This window comes from Tiliqua scincoides, chromosome 5, assembly GCF_035046505.1.
Source record: "Tiliqua scincoides isolate rTilSci1 chromosome 5, rTilSci1.hap2, whole genome shotgun sequence".
NCBI classification, from domain to species: domain Eukaryota; kingdom Metazoa; phylum Chordata; class Lepidosauria; order Squamata; family Scincidae; genus Tiliqua; species Tiliqua scincoides.
The window spans coordinates 69,443,469-69,462,787 of NC_089825.1; the positions used below are offsets into that span (position 1 = coordinate 69,443,469).

The 19,319-nt window shown below is 47.8% G+C and overlaps 1 protein-coding gene across 1 annotated transcript in view; it reads left to right on the forward strand.

The window, feature by feature from the left end:
* Positions 1-6,920: 6,920 nt before the first annotated feature.
* SLC9A3 (solute carrier family 9 member A3) overlaps positions 6,921-19,319 on the forward strand; it is a 56,196-nt gene continuing 43,797 nt past the window's right edge. Inside the window, exon 1 of the mRNA XM_066629199.1 lies at positions 6,921-7,125. Coding sequence (XP_066485296.1) covers positions 6,921-7,125 — 205 coding nt within the window. The remainder of the gene's footprint in view (positions 7,126-19,319) is intronic.

Below are 19,319 nucleotides of genomic sequence, written 5' to 3' on the forward strand. Positions count from 1 at the left end.
CCCAACATGGAAATAACCAAGTCATGTGGGACTGTGGCAACATCCACCATCTCCAGGAAAGCCCATGGCTAATGTACCCACTGAAGGTGAGTAACTGTGCTTCTAGACACAGCTGCCACCTCGCCACCCAGGGGCATCACTGGGTCAAGGAGCACTCAAACTGCCAACCTGCCCTTAAGGCTGAATTGACTGAACATCTATTCTCAGATTGGCCCCTCCTCCAACAATCCTTCTGCCTTCAGAACAAAATTCAGTTTTAGCCCCCATCCAGTCTTTTACTGATCTTGGACAATGACTCACCTCTCAGCAGCCTTCCTATCAGAATGGCCTAAAGAAGCATGAATTGACTGTGTGGTGGGTTAACAAGCCATTCTTTCTCAGCCTCAGCCCTATATCTGCAAGATGGAGGTAATTGCGGACCTCCTTATCAGTATGTTGGGATAAAGTAGGTGTAATGCTTTGAACCTTCTAAGTGCCATATAAATGTTAAGTGTTATTGTAGCTTGGCAAGGCAGGCTCCAGGTTGTCTTCCTAGTTAATAGGTTAGTATAGGGCTGCTAACAGTATTAGCTTAGCTTGAGAGGAAGGCTTGCTGCCAATCAGGTTTGACAATCCTGATGCCTTACATTGCCTAAACAAGGGATATGGAAAGAGATATGGACAGCCTTAAGTCTCTTTTCAGCAATTACAGTTTCTTTTCAGTAATCAAGAGGGCAGTCCTATAACACTTTTGCTGCAGGGGATACAGATCATGATCATGTCCTCAGGTCACACGTCCATTGCTGTTTTGACTAGAATTCAACATCAATGATCTAATTTCCCATCACAGCCATGTCCTTCCTTGTTGGTTGAACTGGTATGCATAAGCTGCCTGGCTCCCAAGGCTTCAGCAGCACCAAAAAGGCTGCCGCTGCATCCTATGGATGCTGGGCAGCCATGGGCGGCTCCTGATGTCTCCTTGGGAGGACTTTTGTCCCCTTCCTCAGGATAAGGTAAGAAGCCTAGCAATGGGGCTACTCGACTCTGCGCCGGTTATTATTATGCACCCTCCCTGCCCCGACTTACTTCTCTTGACACCTGGTGCTCGCATGGAGCTCTGGGCAGCATTCCACTGGCCTCTGACTGGTGCTGACACAGTGCAGGCTCACACCAAGCCTACTCCAGTTCTGGGTCAGTGTTGCTGCAAGTGTGTCTTAAGGCACATTTGCGGCAGTGTGCACCAGTGGTGAGCCAGCGCATGTCAGTCAGGATCAGGCTCTCAAGTGTCCAAACCCAGATCCCAGATGGATTTGTGTCAGCAATTTCGATGGTGTGAGTCAAGTAGGCTCATTGGTGCCTTGGAGGCTTAGGCCTGGGGTAAAGGAACAAATGTTTCCCCTCCCCTTCTGATGAGTTGTAAGCCAAAATATTTGGGAAGAAACCAGTCAGTGTCTGGCACTTCTCTTGCTGCTGTTCCAAGCACTTTCTTGGGACCAGGCTTGGAATCAGAGTATTTGAGGGGCTGCCCTCTCCCTTACAGCCCTACCTGTCCTCTTTGGTCATCAGAGTTGTGCCCTTTTTACTATGCCACCATTGAAAGAGGTGAGGGTGATGGCAGTGAGAAATAGGACTTTCTTGGTGGTGGCACCCTGGTTGTGGAATTCCCTCCCATTGGAACTGAACTAAGAACATCTCCTTCTTTGGTATCCTTTTGGTGGGGCCTGAAGATCTTCTTATTTAAGACTATGTTTGAGTGCTGACAAGATGTGCTGGCATTTTAATATTTTAGCCATGAAGGCTAAAAACTTGCTTAAAAAGAAAATAAAAAAGGAGACTTGGGGTTTTCAGGAAGCTGACTTCTGTGGCCTTTAGCAGTCTGTATTTTATTTTATTGCACTCCCACAGAATTGTAGCCCGACCTTTATGTATGTCTGCTGAAAAAAGCTTGCATCACTGAATTTTTTGCTGAAGGCCTGTTTGTACACGCACGCACGCACGCTGTTTTTAAGGGGTTAGAAATGAAAAGGGGAGGCTTTCTGTGCAGTGCTGGAATTAAATAGGCTAGAGGTCTCCATGTTGAGCTGCAGCCTGCCCTGTGGGGTTACCTGGATCTGTGCCAGCAAAATCACTGGTGCAAGTCCAAGAAGCACCATGTTAGGCTTTCAGGCCCAATACAGAAGATAGGGCCTAGGCCTCCTCCACAGATCCCGCCCCCTCCCAGGCCTGACCCATCCCCCCTTCTGCCCACCTCTGCCCCATTACATCCCCCTCCCTACTTCCATTCTGCACCTAGAACAGCTGTTACCTGCAACTGTTACCTGCTCTGGTAGCTATAGCTTGAGATTCAGTACCAGGGGACAGCACAGGCCTTCCTGCCAGCACTGCTTACTTTCTGGGTGTTGAGAAGAGATTTCTGGTACTGCACTGGTGCTATGACTCAATAGGATTGGGCCATTAAATGCTTAACTTCTTTACCTATTGCATATTTATGTTCTTCCAGAAGTGGACCTCTAGATGGTCCACTTGAATTTGTGAACTCCAAAAAAGAAACAAACTTGAGCTTCCAAAAAAAAAAAAAAAAAATTCCTCGCACCATTGTGTACCAAAAGGGTTGTTTTGTTTAGGGGAATTATTACACTGCCCTTACTGGAACATTAGGATCGTAGGCTGGATAACAAGATGGCGTAATGCAGGGAAATTCCCTTTTGCTTAAAGAGGAAACTGAGAGAAACTTAAACTTTCAATAAAAGATTATGGTTTATTACAGAAGAACAAAGGTAAAAATAATGCACATATTTCTTGGTACCTAGTTTTCATGGTGGTTTCGTGTGAAGAGTATTTGGTGCAACCGAGGAAATCAGATCAGGAAGGAGGGTTGTAGGGAAGGCTTTAGGGGTCCCTGCTCTGCCAACCCCACCTGCTAACTAAAGATGGGGAGAGAAGGGGAGAAAAAAGGGGGGGCGAAGGGAAAGAGTTCCAGACACAAGATAGTTACCTGTCTTGTAGAGCCAGTTGGGGGGGGGGAAGAGTCCTGTGGAGAGGACCCTCTGACACAACACAAATGTGTTGGGCCTTGGAGAGAGAGAGAGAGATGGCCTGTGTGTGAGAGGGAGCCCTCTCTTATAAGGGGTTGGGAGACAAACTGAGCTGGAAGGTAGCTTGATTGCTAACATAAAGCTGGGTGCTTGGAGTAATGCTTTCATATGTATACATTTGAATGGGGATCAGGATGTCAGTTATCAGCAAAATTCAATCAGGGGTTGATGGCGGGCTTCCTATAAGTAACAAAGACTGTGGAAAACATAGGTACAATGCAATGAATCAGCAACACCAAAATCATTGAAGGCAATAATGTAGGAGATGCTTAAACGGTGATTGGATTAAAACACAAGAAGGCAGTTCAAGTTTGCATACAGTAATGTAGGAGATGCTTAAACAGTGATTGGATTAAAACACAAGACTTCCTTGCATAATGTCTGACTTTCCTCATAATGAATGTAGCCTTGCATAATGTAGCCTTTCCTCATAAGGAAGGTGCCCCAGCCCAGTAATCATTTTAGTCACTCTTTTTTGCACCTTTTCCATTCCCACAATAACCTTTTTGAGATGTGGCGACCAGAACTGGACACAATACTCCAGGTGTGGCATCAATTTGTATAGGCATTGTAATATTAGCCATTTTTATTCTCAATACTTTTTCTAATGATCCCAAGCATAGCATTAGCCTTCTTCACTGCTACTGCACATTGGGTGTGACACTTTCATTGAGCTTTCCACCAGCACCCCAGGATCTCTCTCCTGATTTGTCAGAGACAGCTCAGAACTCCTTAGCCCAGTGGTTTTCAAACTCTCCTGGAGAGTTTGAGCCACTGTAAGTGCTTGCAGGGGCAGGGGGGGGGAGGCAGCGGGGGCTGGTGGAAGGCAGTGGCAGGATCCCCAGGATTGTTCTGCTCAGGGGGCTGCAGGGGCTTGGGTGCACTTACCCAAGCCTCCTGCAGCCTCCCCAAGGTGCGGAAAGCCCGGTGCAAACCTTTGGCAGGGCTCCCCACAGCAGTGAATGTAAAAGCGGAGCAATCACGCCCCGCCTCCGCTTAAGCGGAAGTGGAGTGCGTTCGCAGCCTCCTCCCTGCCTCCAGGCTGCCCCGGCCCCTTAAGGGAGCAGAGGCCAGGACTCAAAGGCTGGGGCTTCTGAAAAGTCCTGCCTATATATGAAGATTTGGGTTTTTGTCCCAATGCGCATTAGTTTACACTTACTTACATTGAAACGCATCTGCCATTTTGCTGCTCATTCTCCCTGTTTGGAGAGATCTTTCTGGAGTTCCTCACAATCTCTTCTGCTCTTCACCACCTGAAAAGTTTGGTGTCATCCGCAAACATAGCCACCTCTTAACCCTGTCTCCAGATCATTTATGAACAGGTTGAAAAACACCAGTCTTAGGACAGATCCTTGGGGCACACCGTTTTTCACCTTCCTCCACTGTGAGAATTGCCCATTGACACCCACTCTCTGTTTCCTGGTCCTCAACCACTTCCTAATCCATGAGAGGACCTGCCTTCTAATTCCCTGGCTGTGGAGTTTCCTCAGCAGCCTTTGGTGAGGGACTATGTCAAATACCTTCTGAAAATCCAGCTATATAATATCCACAGGTTCTCCCGCATCCACATGCCTGTTGACCTTTTCAAAGAATTCTAAAAGGTTCATGAGGCAAGACTTATCCTTACAGAAGCCATGCTGATTCTCCCTCAGCAAGGCTTGTTTGTCTATGCGTTTTAAGATTCTATCTTTGATGAGGCATTCCACCAACTTACTTGGAACAGACTTTAGGTTGACCTGTCTATAGTTTTCCAGGTCCCCTCTCCTTCCTTTTTTAAAGATCAGTGTGACATTTGCTTTCCTCCAATCCTCTGGCACTGTGGCCATTTTAAGGGACAAGTTGAATATTTTAGTCAAGAGATCAACTACTTTGTTCTTCAGTTCCTTAATAACTCTTGGGTGGATGTCATCTGGGTTATTTCATTTCATTACATTTCAGTTTGTCTACCATTTAAACTAAATTGACAGTGGTGTGGAAAAAACCAGCAGTGCATCTCCTCCCCACAGTGACAGTGTTAGACCAGTTCTTTTATGATTAACATGGGCAGAAGGAGGGGCTGCAGCCCAGGCTCCTCTGTGGTGATCAGGGGCTTCTCACATTATCCTGGGCATGCCAGAAAAAGCAGTGCTGCCACAGCTCCAATGTTGGAAATGCAAGAACCCCACCATACTGGTTAAAATGCTTTCTTAAGAAGAAAAACGTAGAGGTTGAGGACATTAATACTGTGCTAATTCCTGAGCTATAGTAAGGTGACTTCTAGGTAGCTGGTTCCCTCTCACTCTTTGAGGATGGTGTGATTAGAGGAGCAAAGGTGTGCTTACCTTCTTGCCAGGAAATGTTCCATGCTAAGCCCTGTTTGGTCACAAAGGAGGCATGTGGTGCAATGCACGGTGGTGGCTGAAAGGGGCTGCTGTAATTTTCAATAAAGTGATTTACAAATGCATGCCTAGCAGCACAATCCTGTGCACATCTACTCTGAAGCAAGTTCCATTTCTTTTAATGGGACCCTGGGCACAATCCTAACCAGGTCCACTCAGAAATAAGTCCTATTTTGTTCACTGGGGCTTACTCTCAGGAAAGTGTGGTTAAGATTGCAGCCTTATACCCCCTGCTAAGTGTGTGCAGTCTTGCAACTTAAATCCAACTCCCTGTGGGGGGGGGGGGTGACGTCACCTTCTTCTGACATGTGCCAAATAAAAGTGAGCCCCTTGCACAAGGGGATGCTTGTGGTGGTCCCCAAGGACGCCAGGAAAGCTCTGATCCAAATCTTCTCCGCCACCAGGTGACCTTCAGCAAGCAAGTAAGCAAGCCTGAGCTCCCTCCCCCCCTTCCCAAACCTGCAGGCTGGGTTTAAAGGAAGCTGACCTTGAGGGTGGGTGGTGGTGCCGAGGGCTGTCCAGACGATGCCCGTGAAGCGCTTTGGAGAGCTCTTTCCACGCTCAGTAGCCCGAGCCGAGGCAAAGGGGTCTGCCTTGGCGACCTGGACATCAGCGCAGGCTGGCAGCGCAAAGGGCCGCTTCCGAAGGGCAGGCGGGCGCCCACCGCTGCCCAAGGCCCGGCCTGGGTGTGGCTGCTTTCCCTCCAGCCTTTCCCGTCCGCCCGCGCCCTCCTCTGAACTCCAGCGCAGAGGTGACTAGGTTCGCTGCTGGGGGAGGGCAGGCGGGCTGGCTGGCTCTCCGCCGCAGCTCCTGGGCGACGGGGCGGGCTGCATGGAGCTGGTCCCCGGCCGGGAAGCGAGGAGAGTGCAGGGACGTCCGGTGGGTGGGGAGGCAGAGTCTGCCCACCGGGGTCCTTCGATAAGCGCCGCCGCCGTGGGAGGCAGCCAAGCACCCACAACCCACGCGCAAAGCTTGGCTGCCTCCCACGGCGGCGGCGCTTATCGAAGGACCCCGGTGGGCAGACTCTGCCTCCCCACCCACCGCAGAGTGCCGGCAGGGGCCGTGAGTCAGTTCTGGGGTGCCTTCCCCGGGGAGAGGAGGAGAGCGCGCCCTTCCCTGCCCTGCACTCCTCTACTCTACTCTGCACCGGCCGGTGAGGACGCGCCCTCGGAGCGGCACCCCCGTGCAGCTTGCAATGCCCAGCCGGCAACTGTGCCGGGGAGGCTCCGCCCCTGCCAGCCGGGGGGGGGGGCGAGCGCATAAAAGCGGCTGCAGCCGTGGCGTGGCCGACCCCTGCCGTCGGTGTGCAGTCGGGCAGGCACGTGCAAGAAGCCGACACCGCGGAGCCGCCGCCACCTCCGTGGCATCGAAGTTTCCCCTCCCCGCGCGCCTCTCTGGACCAGGCAACCTCCCCGGCGATCCCCGCTCCCCGCGGTTTGGAAGCGGGTGCTTGCAAGTCTCTGCCCCGATGGGCTTGGCGATGAAGAGGGCGGCGCAGCCCTGGGGGCTCTTGCTGGGACTTCTTCTTCTTCTCCCCGCCGTGGCCGGCTCCGAAGAGGGGTCGACGGAGCTCCGCAGTGAGGGCTTCGAGGTCGTGGTTTTCAAGTGGCATCACGTCCAGGATCCCTACATCATCGCCCTCTGGATCCTCGTAGCCAGCCTGGCCAAGATCTGTGAGTCTGCGCATTCCCCACCCCTCCCCACCCCCCCAGCAGATGCGCCCCCTGGGTACACCTCCTCCGCCGTTGCAAACTGGCTGGCACTGGGACTTAAGCACTAGGCGCGCTGGGGGTCGTTGCTCTCGTTCTTCGGTGCCTGTACTGCAGTCCTGGGGCAAGCTCAGAAAGAAAGACAGCTCTGCTGATCAATGTGGGTCACGGTCAGGATTGCTGGAGCCAAATGAGGGATGCTGCAGACTTGCAAGGATGGAGCTCTTCTGCAACCATTGCAAAGAAGCCTTCCTCTTCTGCTGTCGTGGAGTGGTTATAATCTGGAATAAGAGACATTCCTCAGTTCTGGTGGGGTGTAATCTAGCGGTTTCAGGGAGCAGTCCACCAGGATTTGGGGAGATGCCAAAGTTTAGCAGTACTGCACATACTTTGCATGCAAAAGCTCCCAGGTTCCAATGGGGAAGGGGGAAAAGATGCTGCTGAAGTAGATGACTCAGGTCAGGATGGCCAACTAGCCCCATTCAGAACAGAGCAGCTTCAGGGAAGAGCCCTGGTCAGTGTTAGCACACACCCAGCCCAATCCTAACCCACACTGGAACAGGGAGGCTGGCTGACCTGCCCCATATCCAACGTGGGGTTGGAGCCGGTTGCCATGCAGCCTGGGCAAGGGGAATTCCTTCCCCTTACCTGGCTAATGCTGCAACAGCCCCAGTGGGGCCCAGAGCTGCTCCAACCTGCCCAGGACTGGGGTTAAGATCCAGAACAAGTGCCAGATCCTGGCCCCACCCCCTGCTCACCTGCAGCCTGCCCATGAGCCCACTTGGCACCCACCCTCCTCCCAAAATGTCTCCTTCCCACCCCCCCAGACCCTCATGTTGGCCTGACTTGGCTGGCACAGGCTTATCTTTGCGCTGGCCCAACTGGGGCTTGGGCCAGCCTCCTTGCTGTCTTGGTGGCACGAAGGCGCTTTACCAAGAGAGCAAGGAGACCAGCCCAAGCCCGGTTGGGAAAGCACAATGATAAGTGCAGGGCCTGCGCAAGGGATTTGCACCAGACCATGCCCTGTTTTGGATTGCGCTCTTCATCAGCTAACAATCTCGTCATGGCCAGCTAAATGGATAGTAGGATGCGGGACTGGACGGGTCTTGACCTGAGATCCTGAGAAGTCTCTGCCAGGCAGGGTAGGTGGTGCTGGGCTAGGTGTACTGATGGTCTGGCTCATTCTAAGGAAGTTCTCTTATGCAAGCAGAGAGGGCCCAAACGGCCATCCAGGTAGCATCCCCCCAAGTCTATGATATCATTCGCTTACATACTGTATAAAAGAAATCCATGTCAATGTGCTACCCTTTCACAGTGCTCCAAAAGATGCAGACTCACCCTGCCTAATCCTGATAGGGCTGACCCTGCACACAAACTCCCTTCATTTCAGGAACCCTTCCTGGTGGAGCATACCCACCCCTTTCCCTGTACATCTTATTATTCATACCTGCTCACTTTTGCACTAATGTTGCTTCTACATTCTAAAGCATTTGGGTTCAGTATTATGTTTGGAGAGTTTGGCATGGTGACTTTGGAAATTCATAGTTCCACAACCTGTCTTTTCTTGCATGCTGAGGCTCACATGGCTAGTAGGGAGAGCAGCCATCAGCTCACGGCACACTAACAAGGCACTAAAGTTGTCAAGGCACACTACTACTTTTTAATTACATTATTATGTTGCAATTAATTTAATTAATATAACTAACGGCACAAGCCTAACCAGGTCTACTCAGAAGTAAGTCCTATTTTGGTCAATGGGGCTTACTCTCAGGAAAGTGAGGTTAGGATTGCAGCCTTAGATCATTACATGATAATGAAAGAAATTCCCAAGAAGCTTAGAGAGATGTATGTGGTTTCTGGAAAGGTTTTGAAGCAGGTCTGTTCAAACTCTTATCAGTTGATATGCTCTGATATGCCAGGAGGTGTTGGCAACAAGAGATGAGACAGCATACTGGAGAAATGTGCCCTGAGGGACAGTGAGGAGGTGTGACTGAAACAAGTGCAGGATTCACTGGGGTGGGGGGAGGCAGAGAGAACTGGTTTTGAACTTTGGAAGTTGGGGAAGAGGGAGGGGAGGGGAGGGGCAGTCAGAGGGGTTAACTGCAATTAGCCTGGACGCCTTTAAAAGGGGATTGGACAAGTTTCTGGAGGAAAAATCCATTATGGGTTACAAGCCATGATGTGTATGTGCAACCTCCTGATTTTAGAAATGGGCTATGTCAGAATGCCAGATGCAAGGGAGGGCACCAGGATGAGGTCTCTTGTTATCTGGTGTGCTCCCTGGGGCATTTGGTGGGCCGCTGTGAGATACAGGAAGCTGGACTAGATGGGCCTATGGCCTGATCCAGTGGGGCTGTTCTTATGTTCTTATGTTCTTATGTAATTATGATGGGGGGATGTGTGTACAGGAGGGGAGGAGGTGGGTGGGGGGCAAGAAAAGTATCACTTGCCTGCTCATTTATTCAAGAAAGAGTGCGACCAAGCCTCTGTACTTTTACTCAGAAGTAAGCCCCATTATAGTCAATGGGGCTTACTCCTAGGTAAGTGTGGATAGGATTGTGGCCCATACCCTTAAAGCCAAAGCCTTGCCAGGGGAGGCAAGGCAGGCAGGGTCACTTTGGGGCATTGCTGGCAAGGAAAAGGGTCTCTCCAGGATCCTTTCCAGCCAGCTGCTTCTGGTTTGCCTCAGGCTCACCCTCACTCCCTCCACATTCCCACCTGCCTGGAGCTCTTCCAGGCTTCTCTAGCTGCCTGGCTGGCTGCCCAATCAGTGCGTGGGGCAGGCACCAGCAACAGCAGGAGCATCCAAACCCCTTCGCGGCTGCCCCTTTTTCTCCTGCTGCTGCTGCTGCCTGGCTCCTTGGCCCCGCGGCACACCTGAGGCAGCCTCACAGCACACCAGTTGAAAACCGCTGAGGTAGAGCAAGGACCACCAACTTCCTCTATATTCCCTAATACACAGAGGCTGAAGGCCAACTGTGTTTTTCCCATTCAGGTTCAGAAAATATTTACTTATTCAAGAAATGTCTAGGCTGCCTAGAAAATAATCTTGTCACAATGACAAAATGGCAACTGTGAATTGTGCTGGTTGGAAATTCCTGCAGGAAGCACCAAAGTCAGGATTAATTGTACTTTCCCATGCACCACATATCCAGTGGAGGGAAATCCAGGCAGGTGCACCCTTCCCAAGTAGTGATGCTTGCATATATACTTGGGCATTTAAACTCTGGTACTTTTGCCTACTTGACTTTCAAGTGCAAATGGGTTCTGAAGTTTCATGTGAATTACATTAGTGGAGCTGGTGTAACATGGACAGAGTATTGTAATTCCTGACTTTGTAACTGGATGTGCGCATTAAGGGTGCAGTTGATTGGGGGGGGGGGCAGAAGAAGCTGGGGCTTCTTCTACAGCCAGGAGTTATGATGTTATCAATGGGAGTGCTCAGGTGCCGCCTTTGAAACTTTTTTTTGAAGGACCTTAGAGAAGCGAATCATCTGGTTTATGTTAATGTCTAGGACAGTGGTTCTCAAACATTTAGGGAGACTTACTCCCTAAGTCAGTGATTTTCAACCCTTTTCGTCTCATGGCAAACGGACAAGGTACTAAAATTGTCAAGGCACGCCATTGGTTTTTGGACAATTGACAAGGCACACCATTCTGTTGGTGGGGGGCTCATATCCGCCAATGGTCTTATTAATAAAGGACCCTCCACCAAACTCCCGCGGCACATCTGGGGACCATTCGTGGCACACCAGTGTGCCAAGGCATAGTGGTTGAAAATGGCTGCCCTAAGTAAGTCTTTCTGAGGGAGGGGCAAGAGCAGTGATGCGATTCCCAGGATCTATTGTTAAGGGGGCAAGGGGGGGTGCTTTCACTTATGGTGGGCTTGGGCAAGCAGCAGGAGGTGTGGGGAACACCATGCAGCCCTCCACAAGGCTCCTTGAGGCTTGGAATGTTGAGAAACAGCACATGCAAACCACTTCCTGGGGGTCAAGTCTCTGCATCCCCCTTTCTCTGCCCCTTAAAAGGATGGGAATGGTTAACATGAACCACTGGTCTAGGACATTGTCTTTCCTCAGGGCTATCTGAGAGATTGTAAAGACTATGTTACAGTGCAATCCTATACAAAAGCAAGTCCGCATTTTTTGCAATAAGGCTTACTCCCAGGAAAGTGCATAAGACTGCAGCCTAATGCTACTATCCTATGCAGATGTATTGGGGAGCAAGCCCTGTTAATCACAGTGGCACTTTTGAATAAATATGCATAGAGTAATGCTCTACTGTATTCTAAATATATAATATTTATATTTACTGGGGAGCTTTTTAAAATACCATTTTCATGTATATATGAAACACTCAGCACAGGTCCTCCCAGACTTGGGTCCAGACTGAACCCTCCAAAGACAACTAGAGCTGTGCTCCAGAGGGTTTAAAGATGCAGAAACAGCAGATTTCAGGCCCAGTTCTATCCTGTTTTCCTGTGCCAGTGCAGCCATACCTGTGGGATGTGCGCTGCATCTGGTGGTGGATGATTTGAACCAGGGAGCGACTCATCATTTCAATTCCAGTTGTTAATCAAAACACAACACCACGTCAGAGTACTGATAGACAAGGAGAAAACAGGGTTTATATCATTTTTCCAAAATTCAGATCAGGAAGGTTGAGAAAAATGTGAGACAAACCATTACTCTTAAGCAAGTGAGCCCAGAGCTTGACTGCAATCCTGTAACATTTTCCTGGGAGTAATCCCCACTGAACACAGTGAGACTCACTTCTGAGTAGACATGCGTAGAAATGCGCTTTAAATGTGTATGACTGTTAGCACAAGCCTGTGCATGTCTACTCAGAAGTGAGTCTCACTGTGTTAAGCTGGGTTTACTCCCAGGAAAGTGTGCATATGATTGCAGCCTGTGTGTCTGTCTGGTTAAGTATAAGCGAAAGAGAAGGAGATCCCTGTGGATACTAATTTATTCAGCTACATCTTGTATGTTTGATTGAGCAGTGCATATACCCCTATACAGCCCTGGGGTTATTGAAGTTAATGTGTCACACTGACAAATTATTTTATGTACAGAGTTTTCACTCTGACTGTGGTTATCGTCTAAAATACAGAACACTGCAGCTGGGATTTGAAGCTTTCTGAAGGAATGCCCCACTTTTCTAAACCTACTTAAAAAAAAATTTAAAAAAATGTCTGGGACCACAGTACATTTTACATGGTACTGGGTTTTCTGCAGCCACACTGGTATCACCTAAAGCACATAAAGCTTCAAGGGCAAAGGGGTGCTCCTAAACTTACAACAAACATGTTTGGTTAAGGCTTGACTAAGTAGATCCTGGACAGCTTAAGGCAGTGGTTCCTAAGCTTTTTCACCTGGTGGCTCCCTTGACCTACTGGGCCATTGGTTGAGGCTCCCCATTAGGGCTACAATCCTATACATTATATGGGACAGCAGATTTTTAATGTGGATTCTGTGGCTCCCTTGGCTGGTTTATGCAACTCAGTTTGGAAACCACTTGTATAAGTCTGACCACTGTACTTCATGTACTTATTGTGGGAAGGAAACATGAGTACAACATCAGTGCAACTGTAGCAAACTCAATTGCCACATGTGTATGAAACATCTTTGGGGGTATGTCTTGTGCTATCACAAGTGCTTTCAGTCCTTGGTGTGTATTCATAGCCCCTGTTCCATCATTCATGGTACATAGTGTTATAATTTGGCTCATGGTTCTTAATAACTCTGACAAAATTCTTCTTTTTGAATCCATATCATGTAGGTCCAAAATGAAAACATAACCTAGATAAGGCAAGTGAAAGTGAAAGATGGAGGCATTACAAGCGAGTGGATCTTGGTGGGCCTTCTGTTTTCCAGGATCATTCTAGCCTCTACAGTTAATGTTACACCATTTCACATTCCCAGTAAATACCGTGCAGTGTTCACCCTGCGGCAGATATCTCTGGAAGGGTGAGATCAGAAAGACATCCACACCTTCTCCTATGTGCTGGGCTTACCCTTTGCTGGCTTAAAATTGATTCTATTACCCACTTATCTTCTTCTTTCCCCTGCCTCCACTTCTGAATCTGCAGGGGTAAATTCTCATGAAACCAAACCAGAGGATGGTTCTGTTTCATAATCTTTTATTTACTGAAATGCAGCCATGGGGCGCTGCAAGTTTTTTTCATAGCAATGACAGCAGGGGTAGGATATGTTATAAACTGTTATCCCACTATGACGTTTTACTAATCAAACTTGCCATCTCCTGAAGCTGTGGTTTGCCTTGTAGGCAAAAACAGCGGGTAAAACACCTACTTAATCTTACTGACATTCTTTTAATGCCTCAGCATCCTTACAGATATTTTGCCTGAACAGGATTTGATTTCTTTGATTCTTGTTTTAGGCACAGGACTGGTGGCAGTCCTAGGTGGAACACACACAGTAAATCTCATTTGGCTCTTCTCCTCTGTTCCCAGGTAGTGCTACATTCCAGGGGCTTAGATAATTGAGCAATTCCTCAACTCATTTTGAATTCAGAAAAAAAAGTGTATCTCCCTTAATTTGAAGAACACTGGATGAGTATGTTTACATTATTGGATACCAAAAGAAGTGGAAAGATTTTCCTTTGTACTTTCACACTTCATAATCCTTTCTCACACTTCTGGTTAGTTTGAAATATATTACTGCTGTATTTAGTATATGTACTGAACTGTCCAAGATCTTAACTCACAAGACTGGAACAGCGAAAGAGTTTCAGGTGAACATTTTTTTAAAAAAAGGCTTTTTTGGTAGCTTGAAGGGGAATATTGGTCAAGTTTTCAGACAGTAAATCCTATGTAGAAGCTGGAGGCAGCAATGTATCTTGTTTGCGATCTCACAATACTGACAGAAGAGAATTTCAAAGTTTAGATCACTTCAGGAGTTATTTCCGCGTTCCATATTTGCATGCTTGTTTGCAAGGTGTGATAATTATTTTAGAATACTTTATGTAAGGAGTGACAATTTCAGGTAAAATCAAGTTGCATAATATGTATCTAAAGGACATTTTTGCAAGGTAGTAGTCACAAGGAGATTAAGAAGCTCCCAAGTTCATTCCCAGAATTCTCAAATTTCATTAAAATTTAAAAGTAAAAAAAGTATGGGCATGGTTCAGCTAAAGTCAAGCATAATTAGCAGCCCAGTCCTATACTTCCCTAGCGCACAGGGCTACAGCAGCACCAAAATGATGACTGTTGTATCCTGTGGGGCCAGAGAAGCAGCATCAGCTCTCCTCAGTGTAAGGCAGGGGTGGGCAAACGTTTTGGTAGTGTCATCATCTCTCTGACACTGCATTGGGGGCCAGGAAAAAAAAAAGAATTAATTTTACATTTCAAATTTGCATAAATAAATACACTAAAGGCAGAAATATGAATAAATGAATTTTACTGAGCTTATTTATAATACACTTGAGAACTATAACACAAGCATGTAGAACCAAATGAGAATGATGAACACTTTGCCACATACCTCTTGCATAGTGAAAACATACAGACCAAGGCGGAAACACATGGGGATGTTAAGTGGTTCAGAGGCTATTAGGGGGGAGTTAAAATAGTGCCCAGGAAACAGCAGAAAACAAAAAAGCAGAAAACACATGGAGACTATAAAAGGCCTTGCTCTTACTCTGCCTGCAGCTCCCATTTGGCGGTTGTGACTAGCAGTTGCAGACCAGCACAGGCTCCAACAGTCTGTGATGGGCTAGAGGCTCATTGGAGACTAGGGGCTCCTGGCTGGCCAGATTGAGGGTCCAAGAGGGCAGCAAATGGCCCCCCCAGGCCAGGGTTTTCCCACTCCTGGGGTAAGGGAACAAACATTCCTGTAGAACACCCAGGTGGCCCTACTGGGTCTCCTCAGATCTGTACCTGCTGTTAAGCAGGCACAGAACCAAGGAGACCTGTCAGGTTTCCAGCCCGCGAGGGAGGTTATGATATGGTGGCAGAGCCTGCTGCCATCTCCGTCCACCTCCCGGGCCTGCTCCTCCCCTCCCCGGTTCTGTTCTCTTCCCACCCTCCCCCCACCCCTAAAAGCCCTGCCGCTGGCCCGCAGCCATAATCACTGCTGGTAACTCTCACCATCCACCTTGGGACCTGAGGCCCAGCTCCAGCTGGCGCTGGGCTCATCGGTGGGGGTGCATTGTTAGTACTGGCGCGAAAGTGCCTTACGCCACTTTTGTGACAGCCCGGGTCAGTGGCATAGGCGAAGCGCTGGCACCGCAGCCCATAGGATTGAACCCTAAGTCCCATTGATTTTAGTGGGAGAGTTAAGCAAATGCAAAGGTTGCATATTGCATGCAGTTGCATGTCATTTTTCACAGATTTCTTTAAAAATGAAACAGAAGCTGCAGTTGGGATCAGAGCGTTGGCAGGAGGGAAGCAGGTGTTTATTTCTTGGCCAGATGCCTACTGCAGCTGATGCTGGAAGTGAATTGCTTGCCTTAACCCACCTAATGAGTTCATGGCAGAGGCAAAATTAAAACCAAGAAAGTCCTGATTCACAGTTCAGTCTCTTAGCCACTGTGTATAACCTGTTCCTCTGCTCCTGATTTCCCATGCTCTGACCAAGCAGCGTGAAGGCACTGGGATGACAGATATAGTATATGCTTCAGCATTTATTTTAAAATTTTGTTTAAAATGTGATTTGACTAAAATATTGAATAAATTAAATTTTTGATTCAAGCATATTAGACCAGTTTTACCAAAACTTTTGATTGCTGAGGCATGCTGATTTTTCTGACTGAAAAACTGGAAGCACCCTTCATGCATCCGAAAGAAGTTTGCTTCCAGAATCTGTAAGAGAAGAAATGATTTAGGAAAAATGAGGAGCCAACCCTTGTGTTCCTGCCTGATTTACTTTTCTGGGCACCCATTCTCTGGGGGCAGGTGATTCCATTCTGTATGTCAAGTGACTGAATGATCCAGTCATATCTGACATAGAAACAGGGCAGAATTACTACTTGCTCTCCAGTGGAAGCTGATTGTTTGGAGACAAGACCAGAGCAATGGGTTGTGCAGGAACGTGTTTGGCCCTGCATTTACCCCAGTGAGACCAAGCGTGTATAGTAGCCCTAGAGACTTATCCAGGAGCAGCACTGCCTAGGGCTGTGATTTCACTGCATCATTCGACATTGTTAACATCACATGATGCTGTGATGTTGCTTCCGGGTTTGGAGGAGGGCGGCGGCAGCAACTTTGCAATGTGGTTACCACACTCTGTTCCTTCTCCAGCAGCTTCCTCGCTGACTTTCGACTTCTGCTGGGTTACTGAAGGCCTCCAAGCACAATGCTGTGCTTGGAGGTTTGCGTTGGCTTCATGGAAGCAGAGAGTCAGCCAGCAAGCTGCTGCTCAGCGGCTGCCCCCCTTCAAGTGGAACCCAGGTCACATGACTAACTTGCCATATCAGGGATGTCCAAAGTTTTTGGTAGGAGGGCCACATCATCTCTCTGACACTGTGTCCGGGGCCAGGAAAAAAAGAATTAATTTACATTTAAAATTTGAATACATTTACATAAGTATACATAAATGAATATATTAAAGATGAACTTATATGAATGAATGAAGGTCTTGCAATAGCTCAAGTCCTATAAAAGGCCTTGTACAAAGCAAGGCTGGCCTTTCCTTTGCTGCTACTACTGCATCATAGATGTGAAACAGCAAGCAGTGGAGGAAGCCCTAATCCCACAGCTCACGCAAGAGGTCAAACAGTTGCCCTCATGTTGAGAGCAGTTGCGTCGGGCCAGTGTGGTCTCCAACAAATCTCTGGAGGGCCAGAGGCTCATTGGATACTGGGGTCTACCTGAGGGCCACATTGAGAGGCCTCAAGGGCCACAAGTGGCCCCAGGGCCAGGGTTTGGGCACCCCTGTCCTAGATATACCTCTGGGCAGCTCATTCAGTAGAGTGGCCAAGCCACTTCCCTTAAAAGGTGGAAGGAGAGAAGAAATTGAGAGAGGAACTGAGACTGGGGACCTAGAACAGCTTCTCTCCTTCCCCTGCCCACTCTGCCTTTTGAAAGAAAGGGAAGGTTGGGAGGTTAATAGGAGCAGGGAGGAGAAACAGGTAAGCAGTTGCAGGGGGTATAACATTTTTGCATGCCAAGGTTTGAGTTTGAGCACCTGAGTTTGGTCTTGGGCACCAGCAGTGCTTGGATGAGGCTCGTGCAGAAGCACAGTGGGTAGCTACATAAGAACATAAGAACATAAGAACAGCCCCACTGGATCAGGCCATAGGCCCATCTAGTCCAGCTTCCTGTATCTCACAGCGGCCCACCAAATGCCCCAGGGAGCACACCAGATAACAAGAGACCTCATCCTGGTGCTCTCCCCTACATCTGGCATTCTGACTTAACCCATTCCTAAAATCAGGAGGTTGCGCATACACATCATGGCTTGTACCCCATAATGGATTTTTCCTCCAGAAACTTGTCCAATCCCCTTTTAAAGGCGTCTAGGCTAGACGCCAGCAAATGAACCTAAGGTAACCTAAGGTGGCTGGGTGTTTGGGGCTCACCTTGATGTTTAAATTCTTCCCTTTTCATGACATACTAGCAGTTCTCTCATAGCACACAGTTTGAGAATTGGTATATTAAACCTCTAGATTTTAGGATTTTGCTTGTTTATACTGCCTTACACGGCCCCTACAGCACAGTGTACCATTGCTATCCACCTGCCTCACATAAAAATGTCTGGTTGCTGGCCTGCTCCTTTGTTGGAGCAGTATGCTTTAAGGAAGGTTGGAGGAAGTCTGCTTTAAATAGAAGTTTTTTTCCATCATTGCGAAGGCACAGGTATTGATTTCATGTGGCTTACTATCTTATCAATGGAGAGTTTAGCTGTGATTTGTGTTGCTATGTCAGATATCTTTTAAAACTGTACTTTGCCAATAAACAAAGTGTCTATATAGTTGTAGTTATAGTTGTGACTATATTTGCCTGGAATTTCTTGAAGTCAGGACTTGGCAAGTTAATGCTTCCAAACTTGGGACTTAGGTAAACAATGCTTGTGTTAAATTTCCTTAGTGTAAGTGGATGCCTGTGATCACATTTAGTTTCCATCTGACTAATTTAATGCATTCACCAAACTTGTTAGGTTGTATCCTCCCCTCCTTTGTCCCCACCTCCTCCTAGTCATACACATGCTAGGGCACAAGTAAGCTTTTCAAGATGCAAGTCTTAATTATTTAAAGTAAGAAATGAGATCCCAAAGCAGCATGGCTCAACAAGGTTCACCTTATGTGCCACAGATAATGCAGCATCTGTTCACAGAAGTCACTTGTACAACAGTACTATACGACCCAAGGGCTGCTGCACCATTTAAACAAGTGTAACCAGATGGGAACTTCAACTGGTATTGCTTTCAGTGTATAATATGAACACAGATTCTTCTAATGATGATGTCTTAGGGTCAGAGCACATTTTAAATAAGTACTTGTGCTGACTAAGTACTCATGTTTATTTCATTAATAGCACTCTTGGGGAGGTGGGGAGGCTTGCAATTTCACACAAAACCACATTGTGGTTTTACTTTAGTAGAGGACTTTAATGCTCCCTAATGTTTCTGTCATTTATATTGAAGAAAAAGTTTCCATTGAAACCTATAGAAGGTTTTTTTCCCCCCTGTTAGAACACAAGATTTATTGGCTTCTCTTATGCTCCATATAAGAGCTATGATGCAAATGTCCATGAGCCTTCCTTATGAGGAAAGGCGTTTGGGCCTCTTCAGCCTAGAAAAGAGATGCCTGAGGGGGGACGTGATTGAGACATACAAAATTATGCAGGGGATGGACAGAGTGGATAGGGAGATGCTCTTTACACTCTCATATAACACCAGAACCAGGGGACATCCGCTAAAATTGAGTGTTGGGAGAGTTAGGGCAGACAAAAGAAAATATTTCTTTACTCAGCGTGTGGTTGGTCTGTGGAACTCCTTGCCACAGGATGTGGTGATGGCGTCTAGCCTGGATGCCTTTAAAAGGGGATTGGACAAGTTTCTGGAGGAAAAATCTATTACGGGGTACAAGCCATGATGTGTATGCGCAACCTCCAGATTTTAGAAATGGGTTTTGTCAGAATGCCAGATGCAAGGGAGGGTAGCAGGATGTGGTCTCTTGTTATCTGGTGTGCTCCC